Source organism: Miniopterus natalensis, chromosome 9 (genome assembly GCF_054644295.1).
Source record: "Miniopterus natalensis isolate mMinNat1 chromosome 9, mMinNat1.hap1, whole genome shotgun sequence".
NCBI lineage: Eukaryota > Metazoa > Chordata > Mammalia > Chiroptera > Miniopteridae > Miniopterus > Miniopterus natalensis.
The window spans coordinates 17140457-17158940 of NC_142089.1; the positions used below are offsets into that span (position 1 = coordinate 17140457).

The 18484-nt window shown below is 36.9% G+C and overlaps 1 protein-coding gene and 1 non-coding gene across 9 annotated transcripts in view; both read right to left on the reverse strand.

Annotated features, from left to right (window-relative positions):
- Window positions 1-18484, reverse strand: part of PUM1 (pumilio RNA binding family member 1) — a 114509-nt gene that overhangs the window by 37228 nt on the left and 58797 nt on the right. For 4 of the 8 annotated variants that reach the window (XM_016217221.2, XM_087820260.1, XM_087820259.1 and 1 more), the window contains 4 exons: window positions 10023-10116; window positions 8768-8884; window positions 4771-4922; window positions 317-455 (listed from right to left, as the gene is read on the reverse strand). In XM_016217221.2, coding sequence (XP_016072707.1) covers window positions 317-455; window positions 4771-4922; window positions 8768-8884; window positions 10023-10116 — 502 coding nt within the window. The remainder of the gene's footprint in view (window positions 1-316; window positions 456-4770; window positions 4923-8767; window positions 8885-10022; window positions 10117-18484) is intronic. The other 4 variants (XM_016217276.2, XM_016217250.2, XM_016217243.2 and 1 more) reach the window with 2 other exon arrangements.
- On the reverse strand, window positions 124-201 carry LOC148092375 (small nucleolar RNA SNORD103/SNORD85). Its single transcript, XR_015715090.1, has one exon. It is a non-coding gene; the product is annotated as a small nucleolar RNA SNORD103/SNORD85 (small nucleolar RNA).

The following is an 18484-nucleotide window of genomic DNA, read 5'->3' on the forward strand; positions in this document are numbered from 1 at the left end:
CTAAAGTGGCCAGGCCAATTCTTCTATCCCTAATCCTCAGAGAGAAAATAGATCATCACTAATGTAAACAGCATATTCTAAGCAATTGTGGAGATGAGTGTATCTCCACCATATGAGATTAAGACTGGCTCAGAACAGTTAAGGTGCTCTCATCAACGACTGTGGTCTAAGTGAGGGCAAGTATATGTCATCCTTGCCAGTCACCAAATCATGACAAGCCTAAGCAAGCTAAATGCACTACCCAATCTCCTCTGAATCTCTCCGAACAAGCAGATTTTTTCTCTCTCCAAGTATTAGGAACAAAATGGAGCCTCACCTGGCATGCCTGCAGCCAGTCCTTGTCCAAAAGCAAGGGCAGAATTCACTGCTGCAGCTGCCACTAGCGGATCTGTTTGCTGTCCCTGCTGATTCTGATTTGGGGTCAAAGGACGCTGGCTGGCTCCTCCACGGAGAACCTGGGAGACAGAAATAAATCAACTACATTCTTCTTGAATTAGTTATATCTAAGACCCACCACGTACTTAAGTTGGGTCAACTTTTTTGTTTTAAATCAAATTTCTTGAGTTGGTATTGGTTAATAAAATTATATAGGTTTCAAGTGTACAATTCTATGATACATCATCTGTATATTGTATTGTGTGTTCACCACCCAAAACCAAATCTTCAGTCACAATATATTTGATCCCTTTTACCACCCCCCTCACTCCCCTTCCCTCTGGCAACCACCACACTGTAGTCTATGTTAGGTCGACTTTAAAAACTGATGATTATAAAAACATTTTTCCTGCCTATCTGGTGTGGCTCAGTGGTTGAGTATCGAACTAGGATCCAGGAAATTGTGGTTCAATTCCTGGTCAGGGCCCATGCCTGGATTGCAGGCTCGATCCCCAGTGGGGGGCGTGCAGGAGGCAGCCCATCAATGACCCTCTCATCATTGAGGTTTCTGTCTCTCTCCCCCTCCCCCTCCCTTTGAAATCAATAAAGACATATTTTAAAAACAAAACAAAAAACTTAAAAACATTTTTCCTACAATGGTACTATATAGAATTGCTATTAGGATAAAAATGCCGTTAACATTATTCATAGAGTGAAGTTCATTCTACCATTTTTAGTTTAAATATATTACCTTTATAAAGCAGTGAAAAGCATATAAAAGTGATGATTCCATCATTAATTGAAGACTTTTAATGCCTATCACCTGGTGAGTAATAGGAATAAAGCAGAGTAAGGCAGACAAAACCCCTGCCCTCTTAGAGGTTTTATTCTGTGACTGAGACAGACAATAAGTAGTGACTACAATATAGTGTCACTGGCTCTCACAAAAAGTGAGTGAAGAAGAAAAGAGTATGATGCAGTGGGGGAGAGGATTTAGATAAAATGAACAAGGATAACTTACCTTCGAAATGAAGTTAAAATATCTGTCTCTGTCTCTGTCTCTGTCTCTCTCTCTCTCTCACACACACGAAGCTATCTTTTCTTTATGGAATCTGAGAACACCTTCTCTTCCCTGCCACACTATTCCTGTTCCCATTCATCAAGGCCCAAATGAGCTCACCAGGTTTGATTTAAGAGGCTTCTGACCGGCCTATTTCTATTTCTCCTCTCATATATTCCACGAACACACAGCAATCTATGGAGGTATTAGTCAAGAACACTGACATTTCAGTACAGAACGCCATCTCTGTCACTGTAATAAAGGATCTCCTTTTTTATTAATGAAACATAGGTGTCAAGATGCTGGTAATCATTCTTACTCTGAATACTCTGAAAAATCTATTCCACTAGATCTATAAACTATATAGCAAGTAAAAATGTAAAAGCCACAGACCAGAGCTAAAATTACCAAAGTTTATAGACAATACATTTTGCAATGTTTTCAAAGGCAAAGTTCTTATCAGATCATGTTCACTATCACTGCTATTTTTAACAGACATGTGGTTAAGAGCCTGGGTACAGATTATTCTTGGTACCATTTGGTAAAAAAATTAAGAGAAACACCACTAGCAATCAATTAAAGATTTATTAAATAAGCATAAGGTGAATAATACCGTCCATATTCACAAGAAGAGATGTAAAAACATTTAAATTACCCTAAGTCTCTTATTTCCTTCTCTGTAAAAATAGTGAGAGTAACAGCCTATCTTGCAGATTTGTTGAAAGTATGAGAGCTAATGTATTACCCAGGAGCTAATCAGTAACCAATAGCTAATTACTATCAGAATATTAGGCAATTTATTTCTGTTTGTGACCTAAAGAATCTACCAAGCTTTACAAGAGAAGGAACACTTCAATCTACATAGACAGAAGAGGTTTCCCAGGTGAATGTTTGGGCCAAGACTCAGAAGATGCCTGACCAATAACCCAGGAGAGCCTCACTCTAGGAAAAGTAAACAGTATATACAGAGAAACGGTAAATACTAATAGTTCAAAACTACTGGAGAACTAATTAAACCTCAATGCAAGCATTGTTTTTATTGGGCAAGATTAACAAGGCTTATGTCTAGTTAGAAGTTGTACAAAAGGTCAGGGGACATAGGAGTGGACATGGTGCCCAAAGGAGGAGGTAGTCCTGACTACTGAATCCGGTTTTAATGAGGAGACTAACATGTTTCCTTTTAGTACACTCTCTAGAAATCTATGTAGTACCTTGTTGATAAGTCAAAGTTCTTAAGTCAGCTGCCAATATTGATGTGTTTTAATTTCATCAATAGGTTATCAAGTCTGGGTTTTATGGAAACGTGGAAATAAATATATAAAATTTCACAAGTAACATCTTAACATCTAATAAAATCATTAAAAAATATATGAAAATCTATTTGTAAAACACTATCCAAGGAGTTAAGTTTACTACCTATCTTCAGAGAAGTTATGCAACTTGCCCTAGTTGCAACCAGTTAGTGGTAGAACAAAGACCAGATTGCAGGTGTTACGTAACTCCAGACATCACAATATGGTCAGAAAACAGCACAAATTGTGAAATAATAGCCTTGTGTTTAAATCTTAGCAACTTCATATTTGTGTGACCCTAGGTTCACAAATTCCACTTCTTCAATCTCATGATGGGAAGTCATATAATCTACAGAATTAGAGTAAGTAAAAAATTATACGTAGGGCACTTAGCTTTTAAAAGCAAGCTTTCAATAGGAACTGTTACTATCTCTGCTGTTCACTCTATTACAGCTCATTTTAAAACATGGTAATTATTACTTCAGTCTTTCAAATCCATAAGGATTTGGCAGCCATTTAAACACAAAAATCATGACAGAAATAGACTAACTACAAAGAGTAGCTATTAACAAATTCATTAATAGATCGCCCATTCTGTCAATAAATCCCCTTAAATTCTTGGTACTAGAATTGTATCTACTGAAAGGAAAATTATGGCCTGGCCGGGCATAGCTCAGCGGTTGAGCATCGACCTAGGATCCAGGCGATCGGGGTTTGATTCCCAGTTGGGGTACACGCCCGGGTTGTGGGCTAGGCAGCTGATCAATGACTCTCTCATCATTGATGTTTCTATCTCTCTCTCTCCCTCTCCTTTCATCTCTCTGAAACCAATAAAGAGATCTTTTTAAAAAAAGAAAATCATGCATTAGCTTCCCCAAAATCATCTTACTGTAAAAATATTGGCCCAAGATAAACCAGCTAGAATTTCAAAACCCATGTTTTTCCTATAATTTTGTGGAATCTAAAAAAATAAACATACTCTCTTAGTGAGACTGATAAAAAGCAAAGGATTCTTGTTTGGATTATGTCATATAAACATATATGAACATGGTGTGTCATGTCAAAAGACAGCTTTAATTTGACAATGCATATTGAAAGGTACACTGGATGACACCCAACCAACTGAGCGACACCAGCCAGGGCCATCAGTTTTATTTATAACACCAAAATATTGCTAAGTTAAATATAATAATGGACTGGTCAAAATAAAGTTCAGGATATTCTTTGATGGATTTAAACATAGCTAGTAAATGTTATTAAAATGAACATTAAATAATATGGAAAACTGTAAAAGCAGGATGCAAAACCATGTGAACAGAAAAATTCCCATTTTATAAAAAATTCATTAAATAATGTTAAAATGACAGATACCAAGCATTAATAGTGGTTTCTTCTGACATAAAAAAATATATATATGTGTGTGATTTTTTTTTTGAGTTGTCCAATTCACCACAATATTCAGCAATAGGTATTATTCTAATAAGCAGGAGAAAATGGCCTACTTAAAATAAAAATGACATACTGAGTTTTGCATTTAATTATCCTTTCCCAACTCAATTTAAAAGCTCTTATTACTGTAAGTTAAAACAGACATAATAGGTTTAAGATTTATATCTAATGCAATAGATGTTATAAATAAGCAGTCTTAAAAACCAGTACCTCCCCTTCAGTGGCAAGCTACTTGTAACAGAACCAGAAGTGACCTGAGAATGGTGCTTAGCAGGTAACTACAGTACAGCAGAAAGAAAAATTACTATCAGTATGATACTCACTTTGCCACTTGCTAACCAGGTACCCTTAACTTGACCATTCTCTATGCAGTTTTCTCAGATGTATATCATTATTTCAACTAGCTACACTGACCAAGAACCTGATTCATAAATGGCATTCAGTAAGCACAGCTAAGTCTGAGCCTAAACTCAAACACAAACATGAGAGGGAAGTCACCCATTCACAGTGTTTCTCTATTTGGACCAACATTACCTTTTAATTATATATAACTAAAATTCGCACTTACGCAGCATGAATTTTGTTAACATTTACCTGCTGCTGCCCTTGCTGAGCCTGGGGGGTGGTCTGCTGATTAGCAGAATTTGTTGCTGCAGCAGCAGCCGCAGCTTGCTGCTGGAAAAGACTGGCAGGGTAGACGCCCCAGGGAGTAACTCCATAATACTGGTGAGGGACCACAGCAGGGCCTAAAAACAGCAAGAGAAAGGTAAGAAAACTTTAGACTAGTAAGACTAATCTCAGGGAATACATCTGACTCAGCAGATCCTACTGTACATTATTAATTTAAGAATATACTGATTCATTCTAGCTAATCATTAATTCTATTTTTTAATAGAAAATATTATGCATGATCCCCACACCCAAGTCTTCGAACATCAGTAATATACTCCAGCCCTAGAGGAAGAGGCTAGTGAAGGATGCAACACTGGAGATATCAAAAGGGCACATAACTGACAGAAGTAGGAGGGGGTGGGTTTAAGAATACGTGGAAGAATTTGCCTTGGTCAGGAAGAAGGCAAAGGCATGCTTTTCCACATAGGAAAGATACAAAGTTTGTTGCTAGAAGGGAAATAAATGGAGAGTTTGTGTGCTTATTGTGATGGAAAAGAACAAAAAATTAAGTTGTACCCTGTTTTCAGCGTTAAGGGTGGCACCTGAGGTGATTAATAGGAATAGAGATCCTGGTGCTTCATGAACTCCAGGAGCATGAAAATCCATCAGTCCTCTGACAGCAAAACCCAGACAGCCCACTGAACCTCCACTGCTCAATTTCTAAGATGCTTGTTTTTCACAGTTCTATTTTTAAAGTCACAAATATCATTCAATACAACTATATTCAGATATTGATATCTGAAAATTTACATTTAAGTTAAATAAAAACAAAAAATATAACACCTTGACTTATTACCAGCCTGCTCAGTAGTCTAACAACTGGGCTTTCTGCTTTTAAGCTGTATTATCTGTTCACCTTCTTTCACAAGTTACAGCTGTAATCTTTGCCACACAGAGTAGGCGCCAGAGAGGTAACAGAGCTATAGAGACAGCAATCTGGATGTGGCAGAAACCTAAACCATAAAATTTTCTGAAGCTGGTAGCAAGGAACATCAAGTTGCCTACTTGCCCATCAAGACAAAGGCTCAAAGCTAGCTCCTCAAATCTTCTGACACACATCTCCAATTTGAACTTTCTTAGTTAAAGAACAGAGTTTAATAACCCCGTCTTACAATGGAGCTCCTTCCAAAGAGCTGTTTCAATATAGCTCTTCTGATATTAATCCTATAGCAAAATATATTTCATGAATAGTCAAAATAAACTGGTACATGTTTTCTGTTCCCCCATTTTAAGCTTCTCAAACACAAGTCAAATGATATCACTGCTCAATGTTGCTCTGACATTTCTAATTTGGCATTTTCTGTACCTGTGGGCTTAGCCAAGATCAAGAAGCAATAAACATATAAGAGTGCCCACTGTGAAACATTACAACTGCCTACAAAAGCTATGCTACAATTGAGCTATATTATAATAAGCAAATAAGTTAAAACATTTTTATCAGAACCTAAATAATCTAAAAAACATACCTCCAAGTTAAAGAGAGTGGTTGGCCCCCAAACTCATCTGGCTAGTGTCTATAAAGAGGAGTGGTCTTGGGCATTTAAGGAAAAGAATGAAAGAGAAAACACAAGAAGACCTTATCTGTGTTTTTGTTTCCTCACATGCAAAATGCGGGTAATAGGTGTTAGGATGTTGCCACATCTACCTTGAACCGTTAGGCTGCAACCTGCAATGATAGTCCCAAGGTCACCCCCCCAAAAGCTAACAAAGCAAACCCCTATTGGGCACAGATAGTGTAAATGTTTATGGTAAAAACAATCTTTTAAATTTTCTTTAAATGACACTCTTACTATTTTCCCTGGTGTTGTGGCCTTATGGCTGAGTTTAGGAAAATACCCTCAGGCACCTAATTTCTTGAGCTTGACTCATCTGGGTGCCTGTTTCCATTTCTGTGCAATTAACACTCCTTAAGAATATGCAGTTTCAGGGTTTGGGTAGTTAACATTTCCAGTTTTGTGTGGAAGTACTTAAGTCATTTTCAGTCTGGCTTAGCTGATGAGTACAAAAAATAAGATTCTCATCACCAAACTATGGTATCAGTGAGGACAAGTGTGTCAGGAAGAACTTAAGACAAGTTCTCTGTTTTAAATAACATACAGTAAGTTAGCAGAGGAAAGTTAGTTAGTAGAGGAAAGAAAGTACAGAAAAGACAATTTAAGATAACATAGAGCGCTGGCCAGGTAGCTCAGTTGTTTAGAGCGTCATTCCCGATACGCCATGATTATGGGTTTGATCTCACATCAGGGCACATACAAAAAGCAGCCAATGAGTGAATTAGTAAGTGAAACAACATCTCTCACGCCCGCTCTCTCTCTCAAATCAATAAATTAAAAATATTTTTAAAAAGATAACATAAATATTATACAGTATAATGAAGTGCACACATGGGCTTTGAGTTAGACCTGGTTCAAACCCCAACGCTACATTTCAATTGCGTGATCACAATAAAAGACAGCTTTCTGTTTTTTGGAGCCCCAAGTTCCTAATCTGTAAAATCATCATGTATCACTCAGCATAGTGCCTGGCAAATAGTTAATAAGGGTTCAATAAATATTAATGGTATTTAGCAAAAATCATTCTTCTGGGAAGAGCTTTCTATTTCTCCCTCAAAGGCCAACGGGAAACAGGGGAACTACACTACATGTTCCCAAAACTTATGCCAAGATGCGAACAATTCTAAAGAAAATATGAACTTCTATACTGCATTTGAGTTCATAATTACAAATCACATGCTATATAAAAGTGAAATCTTAAAATAATACTTAGTCATGATTAACATGACTTGGCAGGTTCTGTCCCCAAAGAATATTTACTTTGGAAGACATTTAGTTTGTCCTAAAGATGAATTCAATCTACCACACATTTATGACCCCACTATGGTAACAGCAACTATACCAAAGTCAAATAACAAAAGTGCCTGCCTTTGAAAGAGTTCAGTCTCAAGGGGGGAAAAAACACATTCATGTTTACATCCATAAGCAAATAAATGCAGAACAATAATAAGTAACAGAGAAAGAATAGGGAGGGTTAGGAAAGGAAGGCTTTCTAAAGGTGGCACTGCCAGCTAAGGAGCTTCCCAGGCAAAGAATGGGAAAAGAGTTTACTTGGGAGGCCACAGTATCCAAAGGCACCAAGATCTAAACCACCATGTTATTTACAACAAGCTAAAATCCATTTAGCGTTGCTAGAATGCCCGGTGTGAGCCAATGGTAGCCAATTTGGAGGGGAGACAGTGGCATGCATGTGAAGACATCAATGTACAAGTCATGGAGAGATCCCTATATGTAATGGGTCCCAATCCTCATTAATCCCCTGAATGCCATGATACCGCATTAAAAATATGGATACCAAAGAACAGCACACCCCACCACCACCATCCAAGTAGGTTATAATGATCAGCCATGTTTGATAATTACCATATGCTGCATCAGGGTGGATAATACAGAAAGTAATCAAGGGTTTAAGCAGAATGGTAAAGAGATAAGCTCTGTGTTTGAGACAGTTTTCTTGAGCAATTTTGGGAGGCAGAAGAGGGGGAAGAAGCAAGGAAATTAGGAATATGTAAGAAAGAAAAGCTACAAAAGTTTAGGTAAAGCACATAAGGACCTGGATTGTGATAGAATAGAGGTAGTAGGAACCCCTGCGTAAAGGGAGAAATTCTCAAAATATATATGAGCAACTGGTGGCTTTGTGGGTCAAAAATACCTACACAGGAGGTGGATGATTAGTTTGCCTTTGGACAGGTTCAAGTCTCAGGTTACAGCTAAGCAGAGCTACACAGCTGGCAGGTAGATGGCACTGAAGTTAGGAGAGAAATCCCCACTGGAGACATGGATTCATCAGAGTATAAAGAACACATGCCCAATTCAAATGACTTTCAGCAGGTGAGAAAAATCCCTCATGCAGCAGAATGTCTCACCTAATGTCGCTGCTGCAGCCAATCCAGCTGTGTAGGGGTCCGTCCCTGGGGGAGCAGCGCTGATGATGTATGGATTGGGGACAAACGCAGCGGGAGCTAAACCTGCTGAAAACATACCTGTCAGTAAAAGCAAACTTGACTAAAACTGCAGCCCTACCAAATACCTACATAGTTTGTGTATTCATTCCAGGCTGCCGGTGGGGATGGGGGAAAGAAGATAGGGTAGGTGAGACTAAAGAAAAGTCTTTGAAAGATAAACAATCCCCATACTAAAGATTATGGTGACATTTATCTTTGTCTTTTTTTTACCCTTGCTAAAAAATTACAATTAAAACTGTTAGGCAGCTTTAAGTTCACATAGTTTCTAAAAGATGATTAAAATTATAACAGGCTAAAATACAACAATTTAAAAGACATAGTAATGGGATGAAGGGAAGGACTTATTTCCACTTATAACAATTTTCCAAACAGTTTTCCTCAAAGGAAATGTATCGGTATTTATAAAGACAACTATCTACCTTCAAGTATAAAATACTAGACCCAGGCACAGGCCTCTATGCCTGGCTTTAATAGATGTGCGTTGAAAGCAAGTCTTCTCTTCCACAGCACACACCACAATCCATGATTAACAGCCTGCTTTCTATTCAATCATGTCATTTTGACACATTAAAAAATACTTCTCGTACTTGTTTACATGTATAACACTGTGTGTTTCAGAGACCTTAAAAAGGCCAGGGGCAGGGGGGTGTCTAGATGAAAATATGCATGGCAGAACTGATACAGAAGAAGCAAAAGCTACTTTAAAAACCAGCAATTAAATAAGAATATTTTTAAAAACACATGCTGCTAGGAAAATGGATTTACAGGTACTACTTACTAATTAATAAAAGACATTGATATATTCACAGTCTATACCACCCCAACATGGACAAAACTATTGTTATTTAATCAATTTCATCCAATCTTACCAAAAGAGTTGATGCTAGTCACCAATGCAGTAAATACTTTAAATCCTGAAAGAGCTGAGGTAGAGCAATAATAGCTGGATACTAAGAAATCTTATGAGTTGAGGTGTAGAAGGTGTGCCAAAAATAAAGGATGTAAGCTAGAGACAACTGAACAAAAGGAAAAAGCCATTTACTTTGAGGGATTTGCCTGGACTTTTATAATCACTCTACTGGGTTTCACAGCAGCCAGTACCTAAAATGATGGCCACACTGATAGTGATAAAGGAACTTCAGGCTTAAGGACTTACCGATGTGAGGTTGATGGGCAGCTGCTAGTGCATACTGCTGCTGCTGGGCAGCTGTCAGCTGCTGGACAGCAAGCGCATTAGGTCTTTGGAACAGCTGAGGTGAGAAAAAGACATGGGGAGGTTAGAGAAACTATCTCATGAATAATTTTAAAATCTCTCTGAATAAAAATTTCTATACACCCCAATGAGGCATGATACCTTAAACAAAAATGTTCTCATGCTCTACTCCATTCACATCCCTCTTTCTTTACCTCAGTTTGGTGTGTCCATTTCCTACACGCTGACTACTTTGCACATTACATGTCCCCAAACCACACCTACATATAAATGCCCTATTGGTTGTCAACAAGTCTGAGGGGCCCGCCTAATCCAAGGCGCACAAAAATTAAACAAAGGTACTACAAAACAACTTAGCATGTTGTTCCTACATGCTCCTCCCTACATTCTTTAAAGACCCCACAAAAACTTGACTTCATCCCCACCTGAGCACTTTCTGGAAAAGAAAGTGAAAAGTATTCATCCTGTCCTCTGGCTGCCTCTTCCTGGGGAAATTATATTGGATGCCTTCCTCAACTAGTGCTTATCATAATGAGTAAGCTGGATGAGTGCCCAATTTTGGGGGGCTCTTGAGTTTACTGGAAGTACAGCTGCTCCTAACAAAACCTGGATTATGAACTCAGACCCTGCACACTTCTTAGTTTCCAAGAAAAGGACAGGAGTTCAAAGAACCTTAATACAAAGTCAATTATTCACTCATTCATTCTAAAAATATTTATCAAACAATTAATACCTACTAGGCACTGCACAAGGAACTAGGAATAGAACAATGAATAAAATGTTCAAACATTTTAGTATGAATAGTATCAGTACAAAGAAAGGGGGAGCCAGTAACCCAAATCTGGATTGCTTTGACAAGCCTCCTTCCAAGCAGTCATAGTGAAGACGTCCATATTTGCTAGAATCACACAGGGCACTTACTGAAGGGACCTCCCTAGAAAGGACCTTCAACCTACCTGTTCTTTCTAAAGCACTTTTCAGCAGCTCAGCTGACCTCACTGGATGATATCTAACAGACACCATGGATCTTAAATTACAGATGTCCTCATAAACAGACCCAATTATTTCAGACATTAGGAGATAATGTCATTCCACCAACTCTGCTTAATTATTGTCATGACTGAACTTTTAATAGAAATACTTTATACTATGATTTGGCTACTTGTATGCCTCAAATATAGGAGTAGACTGATTTTAAATAAAAAAAAACACAAAAGGTGAATATTTTGAACACACTCACCAACTATCTTTTTAAAAACCAGAGTAGAACTTAGTCTTTGTTCTTACAGTATGTCAAAAATAACCATGTAGAGATTTCAAAAATACTTGTTTTTTCCCAAAGGTTAAAGAAAAGAGTAACTTCATTTATGATGCTACTTTATAAGCAATCATTAAATATCAAGTCTTCAAAAGAAATACTGAACTACATTGACAAATATATCAAAACAATTGTTCACTCCCAGGAAGGGAGCCCATCAGTACTATGTGGTAATTGTGATCTTGGGATTTCTGCCAAGTTGGTTTCACATTTCTGTTTTGTCTAAAAGACAGTCTCATAGAACTCCTACCAACAGAAGGGAGTCCACCCAAGAAGGAGTCCAGCCAGGAGGCAGAAAACAAGTAAAATTGTGGGAAGTGTTATTTTTTTTTAATTTTTCACAGATTATAAAAATGCTTCCTAGTTCCACTAAATATCTACTGTTTCTTCAATGGCTCCTCCAGAATTTTCCTAGCCTAAAACATTTTGAAATATTTAACATCTCAGACATGGCTCACGGCAAACCTCTTCCCTCCACCCTGCTGTAAACGAAATAATTCAATTCATTCAACAAACTTTTTTGTTAGCACATTATTAGCTAGAAGCTGTGACATATGAAGGAAAGATGGTCCATTCAGAATATAATCTTGATGTTTTCTTGATTTATTAACCAAAAATAGTACTCTAATGCCATTCCATATGACTTCTCGCTTCATGTTTTTAACATGTAACTCATCATATGTCTGTGTACTGTATCTTGTGAATACAGACAAATAAACAATGTGTGAATACCATAAAAGTAATAATTCCACATGAGTTTGTGGTTCTAACTACATGTTACCACACTTTGAGAGTAGGAAGCATTACTTTTAACCAAAAAAATACAGGCCCTACAAGAACTGTCATATAGCCTGCATTTGAGATTTGATTAATATCTCAGTGATTATGGTGACTAGAGAAGGAATTATTTTGAGTGCATTTTGCAGTACACAATTAACAAAAGTAAATTATGCATCTACAGCAAGGCAGATTTGATTACAGATTACAATTCTGGCAATTTTCTTTATGTAACTGGTCCAGTATTAACTGGAAATACAGGGTATTGAAAACAAAATTGGGTAATTGGCAAGTGATGGATTCCAAAGGATCCTGAAAAACTCATACAAATACCATCTGCTGGGCAAAGCACTGAGTTCTGTAAACATTTTTCATGATTTTCACAAAGCAAGCTAATCATAACTGAGAAACACAATACTGTGATATTTGGAGAAAATGCTTGTTTTAAGGTCCATATAATGATAAATGTACCACTACTGATTAAAATTTACTTGGGTAAAATTCAAAAATTGTGGAAGAGACCAAATACAGAGGAAAATATATCAACTATTTCAAGATTTGGGAACTACACAAGCAGGCTGGTTTGACTCCCTTCTCTACCACTATATGACCTTACAGAAAGAGATCTTTGTGGGGTTTTTATTCCAGAAAAAAAATTCTGGGCAGTCAAAAACTCTGTGACTGACATACAGCTGGTATCTTATAAAATACAGCAACTACTATTACTGTTGTTACCAATAATTGCGGGCATAAAAACATTGTTGTTGAGTTTTCAGGACATGGAGGAGTGATATCCAGATATGGAGTTAGCAAATGTAAAAGACTATCCCCTCTGCTGCTCCCCCCGCCAAAATAAAATATACCGCCAGACCTGGCTTTTTACCAGTTTAAGGTTATATACACAGTGGGTAAGGGATAGGAAAAGACTCTGTAGTCAGAAAGCCTGGATTCATATCTCAAGCTCCACCACTGACTTTCTATGTGACTTTGGGCAAGACAATCTCTGTGTTTTGCTCTCCTCCTCTAATAGAGACAATAAAGATATGTCTAACTCATAAAGTTGTTGCATTAAAATTAACACACGTAATGCACTCAAAACAATCTTTTATGTGTGATGTTCTGGTTGATAAATGGGAAGAGGCCCCCACACAGACACAGTGTGCTTCTGTGAGTCACCTCTTACAGCTCCTCCCCCAACAAAGCAGCCCAGGGTGGGGAAATCAGAAGGTAAGACTCTTCAGAGTCAATGTTAAAAGTCAAAACCCCACTGAGTTCATGAGCACCAATTGTTCTCAGCAGTTCACAAAGACAACAGAGAAAAAAGAAAAACTTGTTGTTGTTGATGATCAGTGCTTTTTACAGTATATCCATGCAGAAAAAAATTATGAATGCGGCTGTTGAAAGTGAGACAACTCCACATATCAAAAGGCTTTCTGTTCTAGTACTAGAACCAAAAGAAACAGCCTGAATCGAGAAACCAAAACATAGGTGTTTGAATAGCTTATAGAATATGACCTTTAGTAAGTCTTTTAGCTGCCCTACCTCATGGGGCTGTTGTCAGGATTCATAGAGAAAAGCTCTACATCAATGGTGGGACTAAAATTTTTAATAAAAAAGTGTATCTTGGAGCCAGTCCTCAGTACATGAAATTTGTAAAAGTTTGCTATTGTTTAAAGCTTCCAGGTCAAAGCCAATTTTTGGCCAGGTTACTTAAACAACTGTTTAACAGTTAACCAGGTTATATGACCAACCAATGATTACAATGATTTCTGGTTTAACAGGTACATACACACCATGCTGCTAAATTTTTAAAAATAGAAACTTCTTTACATTTCTTTAACAGGTGAAGAATCTCATTCCAAAATAAATGGTTTCTAAATAAGGTGCGAAAAACAAAACATATCCTTCTTCCAAGTAATTTAATATCTTTCTAAGAAAATCACATCATAAAATTTCAACAAAGTCAAATAATAAAGGCAAGCTTCAATCAACCAAATTACTACCTAATGGAAGCATTTTAACAGTGATTATACAAATGGCACTAATAGAATAATCCACTCAATTGTAAACTGAGAGGCAAGCCAGAATTAAATTCCTATGTTAAAACTATGCACAAACTTGGCCTCATAAGAATTACATTTAATCACTACCACACTTTTAAAAGCAATGCATGCCAATTTCCTCTCCCATCTGACTAGGGCTGTGAAGGAATAAATACAGTATTTCAATTGTGATCTTCAAAGTACTTTCTCTTTGTTAAAATTCATGCTTAACAGGGTCTCAGTTTTAGTATATCCAAATATAATTTTGTAAAGCACGCTTCATTAGGTTATTTTCAGGTTAACTGAATTCTAAATAAAGAATATCAACAATTAATCTGATTAATCTATCATGACATAATCCTTCCTGGCTTTAATTTCTGCTATATAGGATTGTAATTTAATGAAACCCCATAATAATTTTCTAAAATATACTTAATAGTTGTATAGCTCTTTATTAAAGTAAAATATTCCTCAACCATCATAAAACAAAATGGTATCAAACACTATATATGAACTGTTCACTGTTTTTCCCAGAATTGAGGAGAAAACAGTAAGGGGAAAGTGTGAGAAAAAGGGAGAATATTCCAAAAATATCAATGAGCATTTTAAACTGCCCTGAATTAGGGGTTTTTTAGCCCTAGATCTTTATGCTTGGGATAGGTAAAATTATCATTTCCACAAAATTTAGCATGTCTATCAATTATGATTTTAAGCAACGAACCACATTAACATCTATGCCTTAATCACCAATAGAAATCACATACATTTTCATAATTTGCAATTGTCAGATATCTCAGAATCTTGTTTATGCTCATTAAGATAGCTAGTACAGCCCGGCCGGGCGTGGCTCAGTGGGTGAGCGTTGACCTAGGATCCAGGCGATCAGGGTTCGATTCCCGGTCAGGGCACATGCCCGGTTGCGGGTTGGATCAATGACTCTCTCATCATTGATGTTTCTATCTCTCTCCCTCTCCTTTCCTCTCTCTGAAATCAATAAAGATATATTAAAAAAAAAAAAAAAAAAGATAGCTAGTACACCCAACTCTTTCTCGTGCTTCACAGATATTTTTATACAATTGGATTCCTTTGTAATTCTACTTACACTCTACATTTTAAAACATCAGTCCAAGAATTCAGTCCACAGATCTCAACCTAACTGCTAAGGGGTTCACAGCACATTAAAAAAAATCCCTGATCTAAAACAATTTAGGAAGGTTAAGTTTATGATTAACAATGACTAGACAAGTACCATTAAGTTTATAATGAACTAAATGAAAATTGCCTTTTCTGCATTTTGAGGCTGATCTATATTACACATCTCATTAAAAGCTGATATTAACAGTTTTATGAAACCAACTTACTACACCAAATCAAACCTGATTTAAGGGTAGTAAGACATAAAAAGAAATTATTTTGTCAATTTCCAAACCAGATCCCCTCATAAAATCACAAATAAAGCTACCCTATCAATTGTAAATAACTATTGTAAATTGTAAATATCAATTGTAAATTGCAAATAACTCAAAACTAAAAAAAAAGAGAGACAGCCTTAGTCCTCAGCTGTCCCACAAGTGCTTCATGTATCATAGCCGTACGATGAACACTAGCTCTGTTCATTATGGGCAGAACCTAAGGGTCCTGGAAGGACACAACGGTCAACAGTTAACTGATTAATATGGGTAAAAAAATGTCTAAGACTGCTACTAAACACAACACTGGGCACAAAAAAACTAAACCATACTAATTAAGTCATTCCCTCTAAAATTGTCCTGTCACTGCCTCTAAAGCAGCACAGCAAAGTCATTAAGACACACGCTATCTACACAACCTCATTTTTATTCAGCCTCAACTACCACGTAGGGTGACGTCTTCTAAATTAACTAATGAACATGTACCTATTAATTTCTAATTTGAAGCCTTTAGTTTACCACTTCCTCCACTGGAATTTTTATTCTTTTCCTGACATAAACAAGTCTTACAAGGCACGGCTCAAGATTCACCTCTTTCATAAAGCCTTCTTTCCTCAGAGAACAGAGTATGTTCTCCTTTGTCTATGGTTCCTAAGACATGAGCATGACTGATCTTATCACTTGTGATGGAGGACTGCCTTGCGCTACTTAAATGAGCAAATGAGTTACAATAACTAAACTGAGCCACGGGGCAGGGGAGGCCATTCCTTCATGAAAGATCTGCTTGGCTAGAGGTAAGAACAAAAAATGTGAACAGAAGTTTATAATCTGCAGTCGATAAATCTGTGATTTCCCTAAAGTTATCCACAAAATTTAACATCAAAAGAATTATGTTCATTTATCTGATGAGAGAACCATAGCTTCTGATCACATAGCAATAGAGGACTGTCACTCTAAAAAGGTTAAAAATATTGATCCAGGAGGTAAATTTCCTGAATTTATACAGGTCAAGTTATCTGTATATGAGACACAAGCCAGCAGGCTAGATCTAAAGGACTCATATGTTACAATATATGCTAGGCCTCAAAATGTGGCTTCCGGACCTCTTAGAAGGCTAGTTTCAAATTTTAGTTTGCTAAAGCATATTAATTATGGGGGGATGTTCTGAGACATTATAAGAGGGAAAAGGTTCCTTGAAAATTTGGTCTGCTAAAGCAAAGAAGAGGACACAGCGAGGACAAACTCAGGCCTTCCCCACAGGGAGCTTAAAATCTAGCAAGGGCTATTAGACAAGCAATCACCACACAAAGCAGAACATGGTGACTCCTTTTCTTAAGCAAAATACAAAGCACTGCAGAGTGCAAAGGAGAAAGAAGTGACAATTTTTTGATTTGCAGATCAAGAAAGATAACAGCACTGGAATGAGAATGATTTTAATAAGCAGAAATGGAAAGGGGAATAAAATGTGATGAAAAGCAAAAGGGTAAGAAAGGCTGGAGGGATAAAATATAAAAACAAACACCAATTTCCGAAAGGAAAATGATCCTTCTTTGACAACTTACTGGCAATTATGAAGGAGCCTTTGGGAGGCTAAAAGGTCTTGAAGGTACTTAGGAATCTTGAGCTAGTGGTCCCCAAGCATCCTATTAAGGTGCCCAGTACAAGAATGTGTAAAACAATCTACTAAGGAAAGCAAGAATTACAGGACTTTGAGATAAACATCCCATCATATGACGGTGGTATCTCTGTGTAACAATGCCCTATGTTCAGCAACCAAGACAGGTACGGAAAGCCAGAACCCAACAACAGTTTCACTTTCAAAATAATTATGTTCACTTCCAAAAACTGCTGAATTGGAATTCGTGGTGAAGGCACCCATGGGTTTTATAAATTTGAATACGTGTTGTGTTTGATGTAATCATGCTAAACTGTGGGTGTACAAAAGTACATTTCTGTTGTTCAAGTTCTAATAATTATCCAGCCTCCCAAAAACTTGGTAAAATGTTGAAAGCACAGATCAATAAATCAAAAGAGAATCCCAATTCTGATTACAAAGTAAAGAACAACTAAATGAAAAAGAATCAGATTTTCATTGATAAGAGGTTGAAGACAAATATTTCTTAAATAACAAGCAAAAGGTTAGATTTTGGAATGGAAGCTAAGAACCAAAAATGGCCACAGTTCTAAGGGTTGCTAGAAAAACTGACCACAAAGAAGAGTAAACAAATTCTGATAAAATTTCTTGGTAATAACTAGGTTAAAGGATCTGATTAGGAACAGCCTGCACTAGTGAACCTCTTTAGATAAAGAAACTGCCAAATTAATTTTCTAAGCTGGACAAGTTTGAAGTCTACACAATAATATCATGTCCTTATATCTGCTGGTGTGGCACAAAATATTTTGAAATCTAGTATATCTGCAGCACCCAAAGTAATTTCTGGCTTCATGCAAAATGGCTGTTTTGAGGATTTATTCTGAAAAGGGCAAAACCATAAATGAGGACTATTTCTTATAAAGATGATAAAAAACACAAAGTCAATTTCTATGGAGAAGTGGGCATCTCTCTTGGGAACTACAAGGAAAATAATGTGCACGTTCAGTTTACTCTATAAAAAGTGTGGGATTAATCCTAACATATCCATCTGACAGCAGCACAGAGCATATGCAGGTGAGAAAATCCTTAAAGGGATTTCGTTTTGTAAACTTCCTATGGTTAACCTTATTATCCAATCATCTACCATTCAAAACTCATTTAAAATCAGCTATTTATGACAAGTACTAAAGGAACAGTATGGTACAACTGATTTCCAAAGACGATAAGCCAATTTCCCTACAGATAAAGAATTTCTAAACTTTAAT